Below are 14,396 nucleotides of genomic sequence, written 5' to 3' on the forward strand. Positions count from 1 at the left end.
CATTATGGCGCCTCAACCCACCCCCCCAGATTGAGAGCTACCTTACATCAATATGGCCAGCACCTCTTCGGCGATACATACTCGCCACCCCAGCCGGGGCGATTGTGTGTACTAGGTAGGCTCGTACTATACCAGCAGGAGAGGTGCTGCTTGGCAATCGTGCTCAGCTGTTAGGTTGTACTTGTATGGTACTTGTAAGGTGGTCATGCAGTTGCTAAGGTACCTAGGGAGGGATTCAACGAGCCCTGCTTCCAATGTCCATCTGGATAGGATGGCGGCTGGCGGGGCCGAAGCTGGGAACTCGCCAACAGTCATATGTAATAGCTCAAGTTGATGATACCGTTTTGCCAGGATTAGGATGCGAGAAGCAGCATGAATGTCGCTCATCCGATGCCGCATCACCGTTGTGTCAGAAACGACCAAGCTAAGCAACTAAGGTACCTTACCGTCCACTATCTCAGGTAACCAGGTACTACCAGCTACCCTACCTGCCGTGCCTACCTGCTTTAGTATTAATCTTTCCACCTCCCTCCTCAATCTTCTTTTCCCTCCTCTCCTCTTTTTTTTTTCTTCCTCCTCTTCTTCTCCATAACCATTCCTAACAACATCGACATTCTCTCCTAATCACCAGCCTCGCAAATCCTCAGGTTAGTATTACTACTACTACAATCATCACCACGATGCTCCGCCCGACGATGCGGCTTCTGTTCGCCTGCCCCTCCTCTCACTCGTGCCCTTGACGAGCTACCCCGCCAGACTCTCCTGCGTCACCAATTTTTTTCCCTATTTACCCCTCCTCCCTCTCTCCCTCTCGTTTCTTCCTAACAAACAACCACCACCAAAATCTCTTTGGAAGCTCACGACTCACGCAAGCTCAATTCGCAGATACAAAATGGCTCCCATCAAGGTCGGCATCAACGGCTTCGGCCGAATTGGACGTATCGTCTTCCGCAACGCTGTTGAGCACCCCGAGATCGAGGTCGTCGCCGTCAACGACCCCTTCATCGAGACCAGCTATGCTGTGAGCCGCGCCCCCCTCCTCTTCCCTTGACTCCTTTTGAGATACATGCGCTTGTCCCTCTTCAGCCTAAAATCAATACGGCTTGCTTGGAGCCCAGTTGAGAAACGGAAAGAGACGATACGAGTCAACCGCTCGGACATCGCTTTGGACGCTTTTTGGGCTGAGATATGAGATGTTTTACCATCTCAGGCCATGAATATCAGAAAGGAATCTTCCCAGCAGCCTATAGCTCATGCGCTAACCCAACGTTCTTCAGGCCTACATGCTCAAGTATGACTCCTCCCACGGTCTCTTCAAGGGCGACGTTACCGTCGACGGCAAGGACCTCGTCGTCAACGGCAAGAAGGTTCGCTTCTACACCGAGCGTGACCCTGCCAACATCAAGTGGAGCGAGACTGGTGCCGAGTACATTGTCGAGTCCACCGGTGTCTTCACCACCACCGAGAAGGCCAAGGCTCACTTGGCTGGCGGTGCCAAGAAGGTCATCATCTCTGCCCCTTCTGCCGATGCCCCCATGTACGTGATGGGCGTCAACGAGAAGGACTACGACGGCTCCGCCGATGTCATCTCCAACGCCTCTTGCACCACCAACTGCCTGGCTCCCCTCGCCAAGGTCATCCACGACAACTACGGCATCGTTGAGGGTCTCATGACCACCGTCCACTCCTACACCGCCACCCAGAAGACCGTTGACGGTCCCTCCGCCAAGGACTGGCGCGGTGGCCGTGGTGCTGCCCAGAACATCATCCCCAGCAGCACTGGTGCCGCCAAGGCTGTCGGCAAGGTCATCCCCTCGCTCAACGGCAAGCTCACCGGCATGTCCATTCGTGTCCCTACCGCCAACGTCTCCGTTGTCGACTTGACCGTCCGCCTTGAGAAGGGCGCCTCCTACGACGAGATCACCGAGACCATCAAGAAGGCTGCCGATGGTCCCCTCAAGGGTATGTACAAAAATGATAAGCATTGAGAGAATCACGAGCTAACTGTAACAGGAATCTTGGCCTACACCAACGACGCTGTCGTCTCCACCGACATGCTCGGCAACACCAACTCCTCCATCTTCGACATTGAGGCTGGTATCTCCCTGAACCCCAACTTCGTCAAGCTCATCAGCTGGTACGACAACGAGTGGGGCTACTCCCGCCGTGTCCTCGACCTCCTGGCCCACGTCGCCAAGGTCGATGCCTCCAAGAAATAAGTGCTGTGTTCCTCAGAATGGGCCCCAGAAGGGCGTCGAGCATTGTCTATGAATGCAAACAAAAATAGTAAATAAATAGTAATTCTGGCCATGACGAATAGAGCCAATCTGCTCCACTTGACTATCCTTGTGACTGTATCGTATGTCGAACCCTTGACTGCCCATTCAAACAATTGTAAAGGAATATGAGCTACAAGTTATGTCTCACGTTTGCGTGCGAGCCCGTTTGTACGTTATTTTGAGAAAGCGTTGCCATCACATGCTCACAGTCACTTGGCTTACGATCATGTTTGCGATCTTTCGGTAAGAATACACAGAGTAACGATTATACATCCATCGCTTTCTATGATTAGGTACTCAGACAACACATGGGAAACAAGATAACCATCGCATGCAAGGTCGATTCCAATCATGATCTGGACTGGGGTATTCCATCTAAGCCATAGTACCCTCGAGAGAAGGAATGGTAGGACCTCTCAGGCGTCCACCATCTGTGCTGCAAATCCAAGAAACCCCCCAAAAGCACCTACCTATCTACCTAGAGTAATCTGCACGAGAAAAGAAAAGGAGCAGAAGAAGAATGATCTCAAGAGGCCGTGAACGCAGAAACACACTCCTCCCAACTTTTCAAGTTTTGAACAAAAAAAGAAAGATGAGGACTAGAAGATGGAGTATTTCCTTCTTAGAGAGCTCTCGGTGAGGTGACCTGTCAGGGTTTACCTCAAACCGTCTGTGGTTCTATCCAATTAATCAAGTCCCTCTCCTCTCCTCTTCTCTCCTGTCCTTTCATAGAATCCCTTTTCCTTGTTGCTTGATCGAAGCGGGTTATCGACGCCACCAAAGTATTGTCTTGGTGACTTATCAAATCCCTTTGGTGATCAAACAGCCCCCGAGTGATCAGATCCGTAAAAGAAGAAGAAGAGTACGATTTAACCAGACCGAGGAACAATAAAGCGAGTAAATAACATCAAAATAAGAGTCTCGTTGAAAATTACATTGTTCCTCAATCAATCCCAACCCCCCTAAAAGCCCTTTCCCCCCATGGTATATCCCGGCAGTAGGAGAGAGATATTTTCCACTACCGCTCACCACCAAAGTGAGGCTTGCCGAGAGAAGAGGATGAATCAGAAGTGACAACAACGGGTTGAGCACATGGGATATCATAAAAAAGGCAAAAGCAAGAAAAATTGAACAAGGAAGAAATGGTTTTCCTAGCAAAGACAGAAACAGACCAAACGATAACAAGGCGCAACCTCGTCTCGCGGCGGTTGCAGAGGGGAAAGTGTCCTCGTCCTTTTTTTTTTCAACGACGTAGTCGTTCAAATCCATAATCGGCTCAATCCACTTCCACCAGGTGCCTGAAACCAGAAGAGCAAACAAAAAGGGGGGAGGTGGAAGGGGGGGTTTTATTGTTCGTCATTCCAACGCCAAAATGCATTAACCTTCTCTTTTGGTAATATTCAACAGCGAAACAATCATTTCTTTTCCCGCTCGTTTGCCAGTACGCAAGACTTGCTAAGTGGGAAACGAGCTCTAAAGCGGCCGCCCAACTCCGGATAGCTGCCGACCAGCCCGTAAACTACAGCGCTCATCGAGGAATGTTGAGGTATGAAATAGGAGATGCAAGTTCGGATCCTCCCTCTGTCGTGGTCTCTTTCTTTCCGATAGCACATGCTTAGCCTCGAGAGACAAGAGACTCTTCGAGCTTAGCGTCAGGAGTCCAATCGACGTCTTCATGGTGACACCAGTCAATGAGCATGCGATGGATCGCCGACAGCCCATCGTCGAGCGGTTGGTACTGTGGTATCTCGAGCCGCAAGGCAGGATCCTCAATGTTGTTGAGGGCCTCGGAGAGCTGTGACCAGAGCCGGAACCGCATCCGCTCTAGCCGGGTGAAATCTGTCACCGTGACGGCCGCGTTCTCGACCGTCACATGGCACCGAATCAGCTCCGTGATGGCGAGCAGGTGTATGTTGAGGACCAGCACAAAGAGGGGGAGGAATCGGCGGGTGTGGGCCTCCTGTCTCTTCATCTGGCCCTCGATGAATTCGAGCAAGGGGAACAGGCTGGACCATCCTGACGGGTCACTCCTCTTATTGCACAACCCGCGATACATATTTTGTGCCTGAAAGCCGGCCATAAACGCCAGCAGACTCTCTACGCTGATGGCATAGCCCCTCTTGAGATCGGGCTCGTTGCCACCGGCACCACCTCTCATTGCCGTGTCTGCCTCGTGCTTAAGGCGGCGTCCAAGAGTAGAGAGACGAGCTTCTTTGTCCCTCATGGCCCTGGCCTCGACGGATTCGGGGTGATTCATGGCCTGACCATTGACCCGGCGGTCAGAAGAGGCCGGAGCGGATGGAGTCGCGTTGACGGTGTTGTCTCCGGGAGTTTGGGCCAGCGAGTTGCTCGAGCTGACGCGGGACATGGAGGTAGCTCCTCTCTTGGATGGTGTAGTCGGGGCGGGCAAACGGGACGAGCTGGGAATGTCGGGAACCCTGGGCTTCTTCTGCGAGGTGGAAGTCTCTCTTGTACCTGACGCGTCACCAGGAGCAACGGGCCGTTTCCTCGCGGGTGGAGGCTGGAAAGAGTCCTCAGGCGGAGCGGAGCGTTCCTGGTTCTGGGCCTGCAGCTCCTTCCGGGCAGCGGTTGAAGACGACAGGGCCAGGATGCGTTTGAAGTCGCGTCGCAGCTTCTTGGGCACCTTGAGCGTGACGACGAGTGATTTGCGCGGCCGTTGAAAAAGGGGCTCGTCGTCATCGTCGGCGTCCGACAAGTCGTTCGCTGCGGGCCTCTTCTTCTTTGATGGCGGCTCTTTCTCTTTGTCGTCTTTGCTCTTGGCGGGTTTGCCTTCCGCGAGCTCCAAGGACTTCTTCTTCCTCAGCTGCAGAGCAGCTTCCACGACCGGCGGCAAAGTGGGCGAGAGCAGCGGTGGGAGCCGCAAGGGCGACTGTGGTCTCTTGAGCTCTGATGTGGACTCAGATTTTTTATGCTGGCGGCTCGGCGACTTGGGCTGGGCCTGTGACTCTTCGAGGGATCTCTTCTTGTTTTGTTTCGCCAGCGATCTTTCTTCGGCATCGCGGTCATCAAAGGTAAGGTGGAGGGGGGATAGCAGAGGCGGCACGCTGGCCTTTTGCGCCTCGGACTTTGTGGGCGTGACCCGGTTGCTTCCCGAGCCGGGAGGTCGAACACCATTCATGGAGTCGCCTCGTGGACGATGCGCGGGCGAGGTGTTGTTGCGACTGGAGCCCATGGCGCTTTTGAGAAGGGCTCTGCCGTTGGGGAGCGAGGAGGAATTGGCGACTGGGGCGGGTGGCCTGTCATCCCTGTGTTGAGGCGCATCCCTCGAGGCCATCGCGGGGGCTCTATCCTTGCGCCTCTGCGCGTCATCGCGGGAGAGCGATGCTCGGTCATCGGCATACTTGCCGCCTTCGGGTCTGGAGCGCTTGTGCGGTCGCGAGTCGTCGTCCAGGTCTGCCACGCGTTTCTTGGGGACGGGAGAGGGGGGTCGGGGCGGCAGTGGGTGTTTGGTGGGAGGTTTAAGAGGTAATCTGGATCAATGTCAGCTGCTGATGATCTTCTTGCCAATGCTACCGTTGCCGCGAGCTGGCGGCGGAGCTGCAAGCAAGGTACCCACCTCATGTCGGCGGCTGGTTCGCGAGCCAGTCGCTGTCTGGCGTCGACGGGGGGTTCCGATTCTCGCGGCCTGGGCCTGTCCATCTTCCTCGCTTCGGAGGCAGGCCGGTGTTCTGACGCGGGCTTGGGGTCCGACGTGGCGCCCGTGCCGACGGTGGTGGTGTTGCTGTTGTTGCTGTTGGTGGCGGCCAGCTCGCCGGCGCGTTCGCTCTCCTTCTTCCTGGCGATTGAGGGCTCGGGGGGCGACGTGGACGACGTGGCGCCCGTTTTCTTGTTCTTGTAGTCGCTCAGCGACAGCTTCTTCTTCTCGCCGCCCTTGGCCAGCGCGTTGACCTCGCGTGGCAGCGGCTTGGCGGGCTCCTCCCGCATGTCATAGTCGGACTTTGTCAAGAGGATGCCGCGATCGGAATCGGACAGCAGCGTCAGGTACTGCAGGCGGGGATGGTTCCATTCCTCAAAGGCATTGCCGTCACCGGGGCCGGGGCGAAAGCGCCATTCGGGGTGGAAGGCTAGGTGATGGGGTCGTTCTGGCAGGATGCGCTGGCCGAGCTCCTTGATCGTCTTCCGCGCCGCTTCCATCGTGCTTGGGCGTGATCATGCCGCAGGCACGAGTGAGCGGCGGAGCGCGACCCAAGAGATGTTGCGAGCGGCAACGAGCGACGGGCAGCGCGCGACAGGACAGGCGGTAACCAACGACGACGACAACGACAACGACGAAATATGATGCCGCGAGCGGTGCCGCACGAGCTGCGGGCTGCAGCGACAAAGAGGCCGCGGGCAAGGACACAAAGGAACCGGCAAGGCCCAGGGACAACAGGCAGAGCAATGGACGGACACAGGCGGTGCCAGGTGGTTCGGGGCGCTCAGCAGCGCTTCGGGAGAGGCTCGAGCCGCAGATGCCTCTCGGAAACGGCGCCCTTGTCGGTGCTCAGGGCGCGGCTGCAGGCGGCTGGGATCGCAGCAGGGCGAGGCGAGGCGGCAATGGAATTGGATGGTGGTGGCCGGACGTGATGCCGGTGCTGATGCTGGTGCTGGTGCTGATGCAGATGCCCACGAGATGCAGTGCAGGTGGTGTTTGGCGATCGGTACCAGGACGGGCGGCAGACGGGGGGTGGAGGCGCATGTACCTCGTACCTACTTGTCAATGGAGCTGCTACCCAAAGGCTGGTCTGGTCTGGAGCTGGCCTGTTAAAACGCTCTCCTGGGGGCCCCCTGTCCCTTTTGTATGGGCGGGTACGTACCCTCCACTACTAGGTAACCTTACCTGAGGTACCTTGCCTTGCCTTGCCTTGCCTTGCCAACTTCCAGGCCTCACTTTGTCGCGCTGACTGAGGTGACAATGACAATTGAACCTACCAGCTCACTTTGGCCTCAGGGCTGGAGCTCGCCTGGAAGCGCTGTTAAGGTTTCGACGCCCCGGGGGCTTAGCGGTGCTTTGGGCGCTGTCGGGGCGGCGCCATGGGGGGCTCTGGGAGCTCTTTCAGCGGCTAGCACGGGGGTAAATCCGCAGTGGCTGCTGCTAGTGTTCGAGGCTGCGATTCTGAATAATTGAGGTGAAGAGTGTCACAATAGCCGATGCAAATCCAGTTCGGCTTCACTTTGGTGTCACCTCAAAGGGTGGAGGGCTTATCATCACTTGACTTGTATTCTTTGCTGCTCATACACGCTCAGGTAAACCGCCAGTATGTAGATGCTTGGACTTCTCCTTGAAGCTTTGTCCATGAATCTTCGTCTATGGATGATCTCAACCCTCTTCAAGTCTCAGGAAAACCGCACTGGGGCTGGAAGAAGGCGGTATCCTCTATCGCTACTCACTAGAGTAGTCATCCCAGATACGGCTTTGAGTCTGCTCAACAGTAAGGTTGCTGCTGGTGCCGTGGCTAATCTACCTTCTCTGTTCCCCTCTACTTTCTGCTTCCAATCAGAGGTTGGGGTTCGTGATGGACGGCGCCTCTGAGCAGCAGCAGGTATGCCGAGACCTAAATCCGACAGAATATTATTACCTCAAGATAGCACTTATTCAGAGACTTAAGTAGAGACAGTTACAGAGATATCTCTACCATTCTTGGTTGGTTCCAAGTGTTTGAGTCTAAATAGCAGTCACTGCGAGAGAGAAGTGGCAGTTCTGGCAACGGAGTACATGTAATGAAATGATCTTTCGTCAGCCACTCCTCTTTCAAAGTACCATTCTCCCCTCCTCTTCACAACTAGACTGCAAAAGACTGCACGGCGCCTTTCACGTCAGAAGCACACAACAAAGCCCTTCTAGTGTTACGTTCTTTGACCTTTTTTTCCTTGTCTCTTATGGGCAAACTTCTCTTTGTTCTCTTCCTTGTCACACAGCTTTGTGCCACGCAAGTCACGCCTCGTCAAAACTGAACATCCAATGGTACATTCACTGAACGACTGGCCGAGAGTTGAGGCTCTGGTCGATCAGAGTCACACAGAGACGTAAAAAGCAAATATATCATCGGTCAAATGACACATCTATCACAAGTGTTTGCTCGTTTTCCCTTTCATCTATAGTTACGCATCGAGGTTCCCCCCTAATGGTCCTCGGGGATATAAAGTCTCATACACAAGTCTCATACATGTCATCCAGTCCATTTGTCACGTCCAGCGTCCAGAGCCATCCGAAGTCATCATCCTCTGATGAGAAAGCCCCTGGCGGAATACACCTGTTTGACACGCTTTCCTTAGTACGCCAAGCTGTCGAAAAGAATGTCTGGCCTCGAAACCCAAGAACCGGCCAAGATCGCGGCCTCATCAGATTCCATAACAGAGCAAACCTCTGTGTCGTCTGGGAAACAATATGTCCTATTACCATCTTGCTCCCTGGCGCCGGTCGAAGTCCAGCGCGGGAGAGAGACGAATAAAGGAAAGAAGGAAAGTGGAAAAAAAGCGAAAATGAAAGAAGAACATGGCGAGGAGCGTCATGCTGAGTCTTGCTGGTGGCCATTAACCATAGCCGCGTTACTGCCTGGAAGCTTGCGCCGCTTCTGGCTAAAGCTGTTTTCAAAAGCAGTGAGACGCGCCTCCAGCCTGTCAATCTTCATTCGTGCCGACTCGGGCAGCGCGTTTTGAATGTAAGCCACTATCTCTTTGAAGAGGCCTCTGGTATTGAAGTGGTTTTGCCAATTGTCGAGAGCTTGCAGCTGCAGGCAAATCCCTTCATAAGCATCTCTGGAAAGCTCAAAGTCGGGCTTGGGGACTCGGGTGATAGACTTGAGCTCGCTCGTCACCAAGTCGAGTCGGCCGTTGACCTCATTCTCAAGCGACTTCATTCCCTCGATAACAAGATGACGATTCTTATTAGAGTCTTCAGCGAAGCCAGATAATTTCGTCTTCGTTGTGCTGCTCTCGCTTTGGAGCTCTGATAGCTGGCCACTGATATCCTCCAACTGCGACTCCAAAGCCTCGCGCGAGGCCCTCTCCTTTGAGAGGAAAGGCGTAAGCCCGTCCTGAATTCTTTGAATACCGTTCTTAAGCTTCTCATCGCTCTTGTCCAACTCAGGTCTGATAACCTCCAAAATCTGACGGTCGGTCAAGGCGGTTGCTGATTTGTGACTTGAACCCAGACTCTGGACGTGCTCTTTGATTTTCTTTACTTCTTCAAAGGCCTTGGACGAGGTAGACTCCAGTGCTTCGAGGCGTGTGCTCGCTTCGTCTTGCTGCTCTGCCTTCTTTTCGATGAACTTGGAATGTTCACGCATGTCTTCTTCCAGCTGCTCAAGTTTCGAAGCATGGTTGGGTAAGCTTTCCAAACGAGCCTCGAGCTTGCTTAGTTTCTCGTCCTTTGACACGGAGAGCTGCTGCAGCTTCTGAGAGAGTTGCGTCTCGTCTACTAGCGACTTCAACAGCCTTCCTTGTTCCGAGGCTGCCTGATCAAATCTTGCTTCCAGGCTTTTCAACGAATCGTGCAGCTTGGCATTCTTTAGGTTCGCTTCAGCCAAACTCTTTTCGAGCTGGTCAATCTTCTTCTTGTGGCGCTGGATGATGGTCTCCTCCATCTCGGCCACGCGCTTTTCAAAATCATGTGCCAGCGTCTTCCTCAGGTTGGTGGCCCTGTCTTCCGCCTCCTGGGTCAGAGTCTTGCGAAGTGAATGCAACTTGTTATTGAGTTTCTTTTCCTGTTTCTGTTCGGTTTCAAGGTCAATTGCATCCTTTAGTTTGACCATATGCGACTCGACGAGCTCTTGGAGCTTTTGCTGAAGGCCCGCAGATTCTTGCTCGATCGAGTCCTGTGCCTCCTTCTTCAGAGTGATCGAAACGGCGGCCAGTTTTGCTTCTAATACCGCTTGCTCTTCCGAGGCTTTTGATGGGTTACAGCTTTTGGCACAGGCTTCCGAGACCTGTTGCAGAAGGGGCTGCAATGCTGCCGCAATCGTCTCATCGGTGAATGCGATTCTCTGATTGGCATTTTCAATCTCCTCTCGAATCTGCTGCTCCTGATCAACCAAGAGGTCTGCAGAGCCCGGGTAGTCGGATGGATTGTAGTGGCTTTGCTCTTGAATTTCCCTTGAGCGGTCAAGAATCTTGCTGTGTTTATGCCTGGCTTGGAACCATGTCATTCTTTCACAGACAGAGTCCAGCACTGGCCTGAGAATGCTGGCCGTGATAGAGCTCGAGCGATCCGAAGCTTGTGACTTGATGGGGTTCCCAGGCTGCCGCGACTTGTGGGAAGCTATATTCGGCCGTTGTTAGTTTGGTTCATTCAGAGTCCGTGCTCGACAAGAGGCCGCTCGAATAACGGCTTTTGTTGAGCGCAAGTACGTACCTGGGGCTGTGGGAACGGGTTTCTCGATGCGATCGCGTTGGGCAGCTGAGCTCCGCTCGTCAGCGCGATTGACGGGGCGATTGCGCTTGGGTTTCGACGGGCCATCGCCTGCTTGTCGTTGGCTGCTGTCGCCGTGGATCGAGTCCCGCTTGCGGCCTCCCCCAAATTTGAGATGGAACCCTTGCTGGGTGTTTCTGGACTTGAGAGGGTCCGGACTCATGATGGCGACGGCGATCTGTTATGAAGCTCACAGTTGGCGATATAGACAGGCAGATTAGAAAGATACTCGAGGTAAGGCGAGGCAAGGCGAGGGCTGTCCAGTTGGCTGCTGAATCACCTCTCGCTTTTCCTGAGGCACATCCAGCGAGCTTGTGGCGGAGCGGATGACCCTTGGGAGGGAGAACGTCACCACAGAGGAGCTGCAGTAGAAACGGAAAAGAAGACGAAACAGAAGGTTTCTCGATGAAGTGGCACAGCCAGATAGATGGCCAGGAACTTGCCGAGCATAAGTAGTTGCACAGGCGTACAGTAAGCACCAGCACGAAAGATGGCGAGAGAGAGATAGAGAGAGATAGGGAGAGAGGGAAAAGAAAGAGAGAGAGAGAGAATGTGGGTGCGGCAAGTGGTTAAGCGTGCGGGTCAGGCCGCACCTTGTTTGCAGGAGGTCTGGTGGGATAAACAGTTAAACAAGGAGCCCGATCCGAAGCTGGAGAAGCACCGTTAGGGACTGGACCAGGCCAGGCAGGCGTTGGCACTTGGATACAGCAGCTGTTCTTCTAGGGGGGTCGGGCGTGTGTTTTGGTTGCCGGGCGCCTATCTGACAGCTGGAGGCGAGTGACATCTCAACTGCCCAGCCTGTAGCAGAGGAGGGCCTGTGCATGGAGTTCCAGAAGGTATACAGAGATACAATCTAATGTAATAGGTACCCACCACTAGGTATCAGAGGGAGCTATTTACACGGTAGTATACACAGGAGCTGGTATTAGGAAGCACCCTCGTAAGCCCTCGACCAGAGGAAAAAGCAAGGAGCTCCGAGGGCAAACAACGAACAGACTCCTCCTCGTTGCAAGGTTGGACTGACAGAACATTGCTAGAAGCAGCGGAGGTGGCTTTGAGCTAATGATGAGGAGTGGAGATATGATGGCAGAGGAACAGGGTATCGGTTGGTCAGATGGCACCCAGCAAACAAGCAATTTCAGCAAACAAAGCAAATAGTTAGGTGCCATCAGAGCATTTGGGGGCCAGCAAGGAGCCTGAGTAGACGCAGGGGCACGGAGCTGAAAGAGCTGCGGCAACTTGTGCGTTGCAAAGACGCGGACTGCCTGATAGCCATGTAGGTAAAAGAAATGAAAGCAGTTGCCAGGCCGTGCGGGAGACGAAGCTTGGGCAGTTCGCAGGTTGATATTGCGGCAACATTTCGATAAGTATAAACAAGACTGGACTGGAATCTTACCTTGATAACTCTAATGCCAAGACTCAAAGAACCCCGAGTTATGTCTCTTTGTTCTATGTTAATGCTGTCCTTAATTTCGTCATTTTCCATATCTCGAAACAAAGGACGAGTTGAGGTCAGAACAAGAACCTACATGGAAGCTCTTATCGACAGGCGGCCCTTGTCCCCCCCAATCAGATCAGCCTTACCTCTAAACAGCTGGTGCTAAAACGGCGAATTCCGGCCACTGCCGCCCCGCCGCCCGTCCACTGAATCTCAACCACTACCGCCTATTCGGCTTAGACCTCCAGGCCTGTCTTGGATAGCAACAGCGGGGGTTGCAGAGCACTTGTTAAGCGCCAGACGCGCGCTTCGCCGGAGCCGGAATTTTTCCAGGCTGGACATGGGCAGCAACCTCGCTATTCCCAAATCGCCTGCAGTAACCGTGAATTTGTTTGTTCACCTGCAAGTTCCCTCCAGTCCTGCGCATCCACCAAAGTCTCGATCCATCAAGCACAGCAGTACCAGACTGGATCAGACACCCAGGCCGAGCATCACCAACCACACGAAACTGCTGCGCGCACGGCTTCCATCAGTGTCCGCACAATGGCTGCTGTGAGTTTGCTGTCCTCTGCTCCGAGCGTTTCCCGTTCCTGAAAACTGATTGCTTTGCAACTTCAGCCCATAGTGACCGTTTCCGAGTCCAAGGACCTTCGCGGTCTGAACCTCATCGCCGCGCATTCGCACATCCGCGGCCTCGGCGTCGATGCAACGAGCCTCGAGCCCCGAGCCGCGTCTCAGGGCCTCGTCGGCCAGGAAAAGGCGCGCAAGGCCGCCGCGGTGATTCTGCAGATGATCAAGGATGGCAAGATTGCTGGCCGCGCCGTCTTGATCGCTGGTCCGCCAAGGTATGCCAAAAGCATGATTCTTCTATCCTTCAGTATGGCAGTCAGCTCACATATATCACTCAATCAGCACGGGTAAAACTGCCATTGCCACCGGAATGGCGCAGTCACTAGGCTCCGACGTTCCCTTCACGACCCTCGCGTCATCCGAAATTTTCTCCCTCGAAATGTCAAAAACCGAAGCTCTCACGCAAGCCTTCCGCAAGTCAATTGGGGTCCGCATAAAGGAGGAGAGCGAGATCATGGAGGGAGAGGTTGTCGAGATCCAGATTGACCGCAGCGTCACCGGCAGCGCCAAGCAGGGCAAGCTGACCATCAAGACGACTGACATGGAGGCTGTGTACGACATGGGCGCGAAGATGATTGACGCAATGACCAAGGAGCGCGTCATGGCGGGCGACATCATCTCTATCGACAAGTCGTCTGGAAAGATTACGAAGCTGGGCCGATCATACGCTCGATCCCGCGACTACGATGCCATGGGCGTTGACACAAAGTTTCTGCAGTGCCCCGATGGAGAACTGCAAAAGCGCAAGGAAGTCATCCACACTGTGACGCTGCACGAAATCGACGTCATCAACTCACGAACACAGGGATTCCTGGCTCTCTTCTCCGGCGACACTGGCGAGATTCGCAGCGAGATTCGCGATCAGATCAACACCAAGGTTGGGGAGTGGAAGGAGGAGGGCAAGGCCGAGATTGTTCCCGGCGTGCTGTTCATCGACGAGGTGCACATGCTCGACATTGAGTGCTTCTCCTACATCAACCGAGCCCTGGAAGACGACCTGGCGCCAGTCGTCATCATGGCCAGCAACCGAGGCCAGTCGCGCATTCGAGGCACCGATTACAAGAGCCCACACGGCCTGCCCCTGGATTTCCTGGACCGCGTCGTCATCATCAACACGCACCCCTATAATGCGGAGGAGATCCAGAAGATCCTGTCCATTAGGGCGCAGGAGGAGGAGATTGACGTCTCAGCAGACGCCCTTGCCCTGCTGACCAAGATTGGTCAGGAGGCCGGTCTTCGATACGCGAGTAACCTCATCACCACATCGCAGCTCGTCTCAGCGAAGCGGAAGTCTAAGCAAGTCGGCATCGAGGACGTCAAGCGGTGCTTCCAGCTCTTCTACGACCCGGCCAGGAGTATCGAGTTTGTCAACAAGTCCGAGAAGCGGTTGATTGGCAACGACGGTGGCGTCGACCTGTCAGTCCAGAACGGCAGCACTGCCCCTGCTGCTGCCGCCACCGGCTCTGAGAACATGGACTTGAGCTAGAGGCTGTGAATAAGGGTGCTGAAAGAGATATCCAGATGGCTGGCGTTTATTTTGGGCAAATCGTGAGGCGAAAACAAAGACACGGAGAGGCAACGTAATGGAAAGTGATTGTACCATAAATGAGCAATATTCGGGCGCACGAGGGTCACCGCC

General features: G+C 54.4%; 4 protein-coding genes across 4 annotated transcripts; 2 read left to right on the forward strand and 2 right to left on the reverse strand.

The window, feature by feature from the left end:
• The first annotated feature begins 611 nt into the window (after window positions 1–611).
• On the forward strand, window positions 612–2,334 carry gpd1 (glyceraldehyde-3-phosphate dehydrogenase). The gene is made up of 4 exons (XM_006961201.1): window positions 612–647; window positions 886–1,021; window positions 1,278–1,962; window positions 2,014–2,334. The coding sequence occupies exons 2-4, from the start codon at window positions 893–895 to the stop codon at window positions 2,217–2,219; spliced, it is 1,020 nt and encodes a 339-aa protein (XP_006961263.1). The 5' UTR covers window positions 612–647; window positions 886–892; the 3' UTR covers window positions 2,220–2,334.
• A 1,560-nt stretch (window positions 2,335–3,894) lies between these two features.
• On the reverse strand, window positions 3,895–6,836 carry TRIREDRAFT_21249 (uncharacterized protein; the record flags this gene model as incomplete). Its single annotated transcript, XM_006960923.1, has 3 exons — window positions 6,009–6,836; window positions 5,857–5,888; window positions 3,895–5,770 (listed from the first exon to the last, which is right to left on the reverse strand). Exons 1-3 carry the CDS (start codon window positions 6,432–6,434, stop codon window positions 3,895–3,897), a joined length of 2,334 nt encoding a protein of 777 aa, XP_006960985.1. The 5' UTR covers window positions 6,435–6,836.
• Window positions 6,837–8,788: 1,952 nt separating this feature from the next.
• Window positions 8,789–10,852, reverse strand: TRIREDRAFT_102785 (uncharacterized protein; the record flags this gene model as incomplete). The annotated part of the gene is made up of 2 exons (XM_006961623.1): window positions 8,789–10,539; window positions 10,633–10,852. The coding sequence occupies 2 exons, from the start codon at window positions 10,850–10,852 to the stop codon at window positions 8,789–8,791; spliced, it is 1,971 nt and encodes a 656-aa protein (XP_006961685.1).
• Window positions 10,853–12,670: 1,818 nt separating this feature from the next.
• On the forward strand, window positions 12,671–14,317 carry TRIREDRAFT_21250 (uncharacterized protein; the record flags this gene model as incomplete). The annotated part of the gene is made up of 3 exons (XM_006960924.1): window positions 12,671–12,679; window positions 12,773–12,972; window positions 13,040–14,317. 3 exons carry the CDS (start codon window positions 12,671–12,673, stop codon window positions 14,241–14,243), a joined length of 1,413 nt encoding a protein of 470 aa, XP_006960986.1. The 3' UTR covers window positions 14,244–14,317.
• Window positions 14,318–14,396: the final 79 nt, after the last annotated feature.

The sequence above is a fragment of the Trichoderma reesei genome, assembly GCF_000167675.1.
Source record: "Trichoderma reesei QM6a unplaced genomic scaffold TRIREscaffold_1, whole genome shotgun sequence".
NCBI classification, from domain to species: Eukaryota; Fungi; Ascomycota; class Sordariomycetes; order Hypocreales; family Hypocreaceae; genus Trichoderma; species Trichoderma reesei.

Bases quoted from the DNA above. Each gene is read 5' to 3' on its own strand.
- gpd1 (XM_006961201.1), top strand. From the start codon at position 893: ATGGCTCCCATCAAGGTCGGCATCAACGGCTTCGGCCGAATTGGACGT. The intron at 1,022-1,277 runs GTGAGCCGCGCC...AACGTTCTTCAG, and splicing joins TCATCGAGACCAGCTATGCT to GCCTACATGCTCAAGTATGA. The intron at 1,963-2,013 runs GTATGTACAAAA...TAACTGTAACAG, and splicing joins TGCCGATGGTCCCCTCAAGG to GAATCTTGGCCTACACCAAC.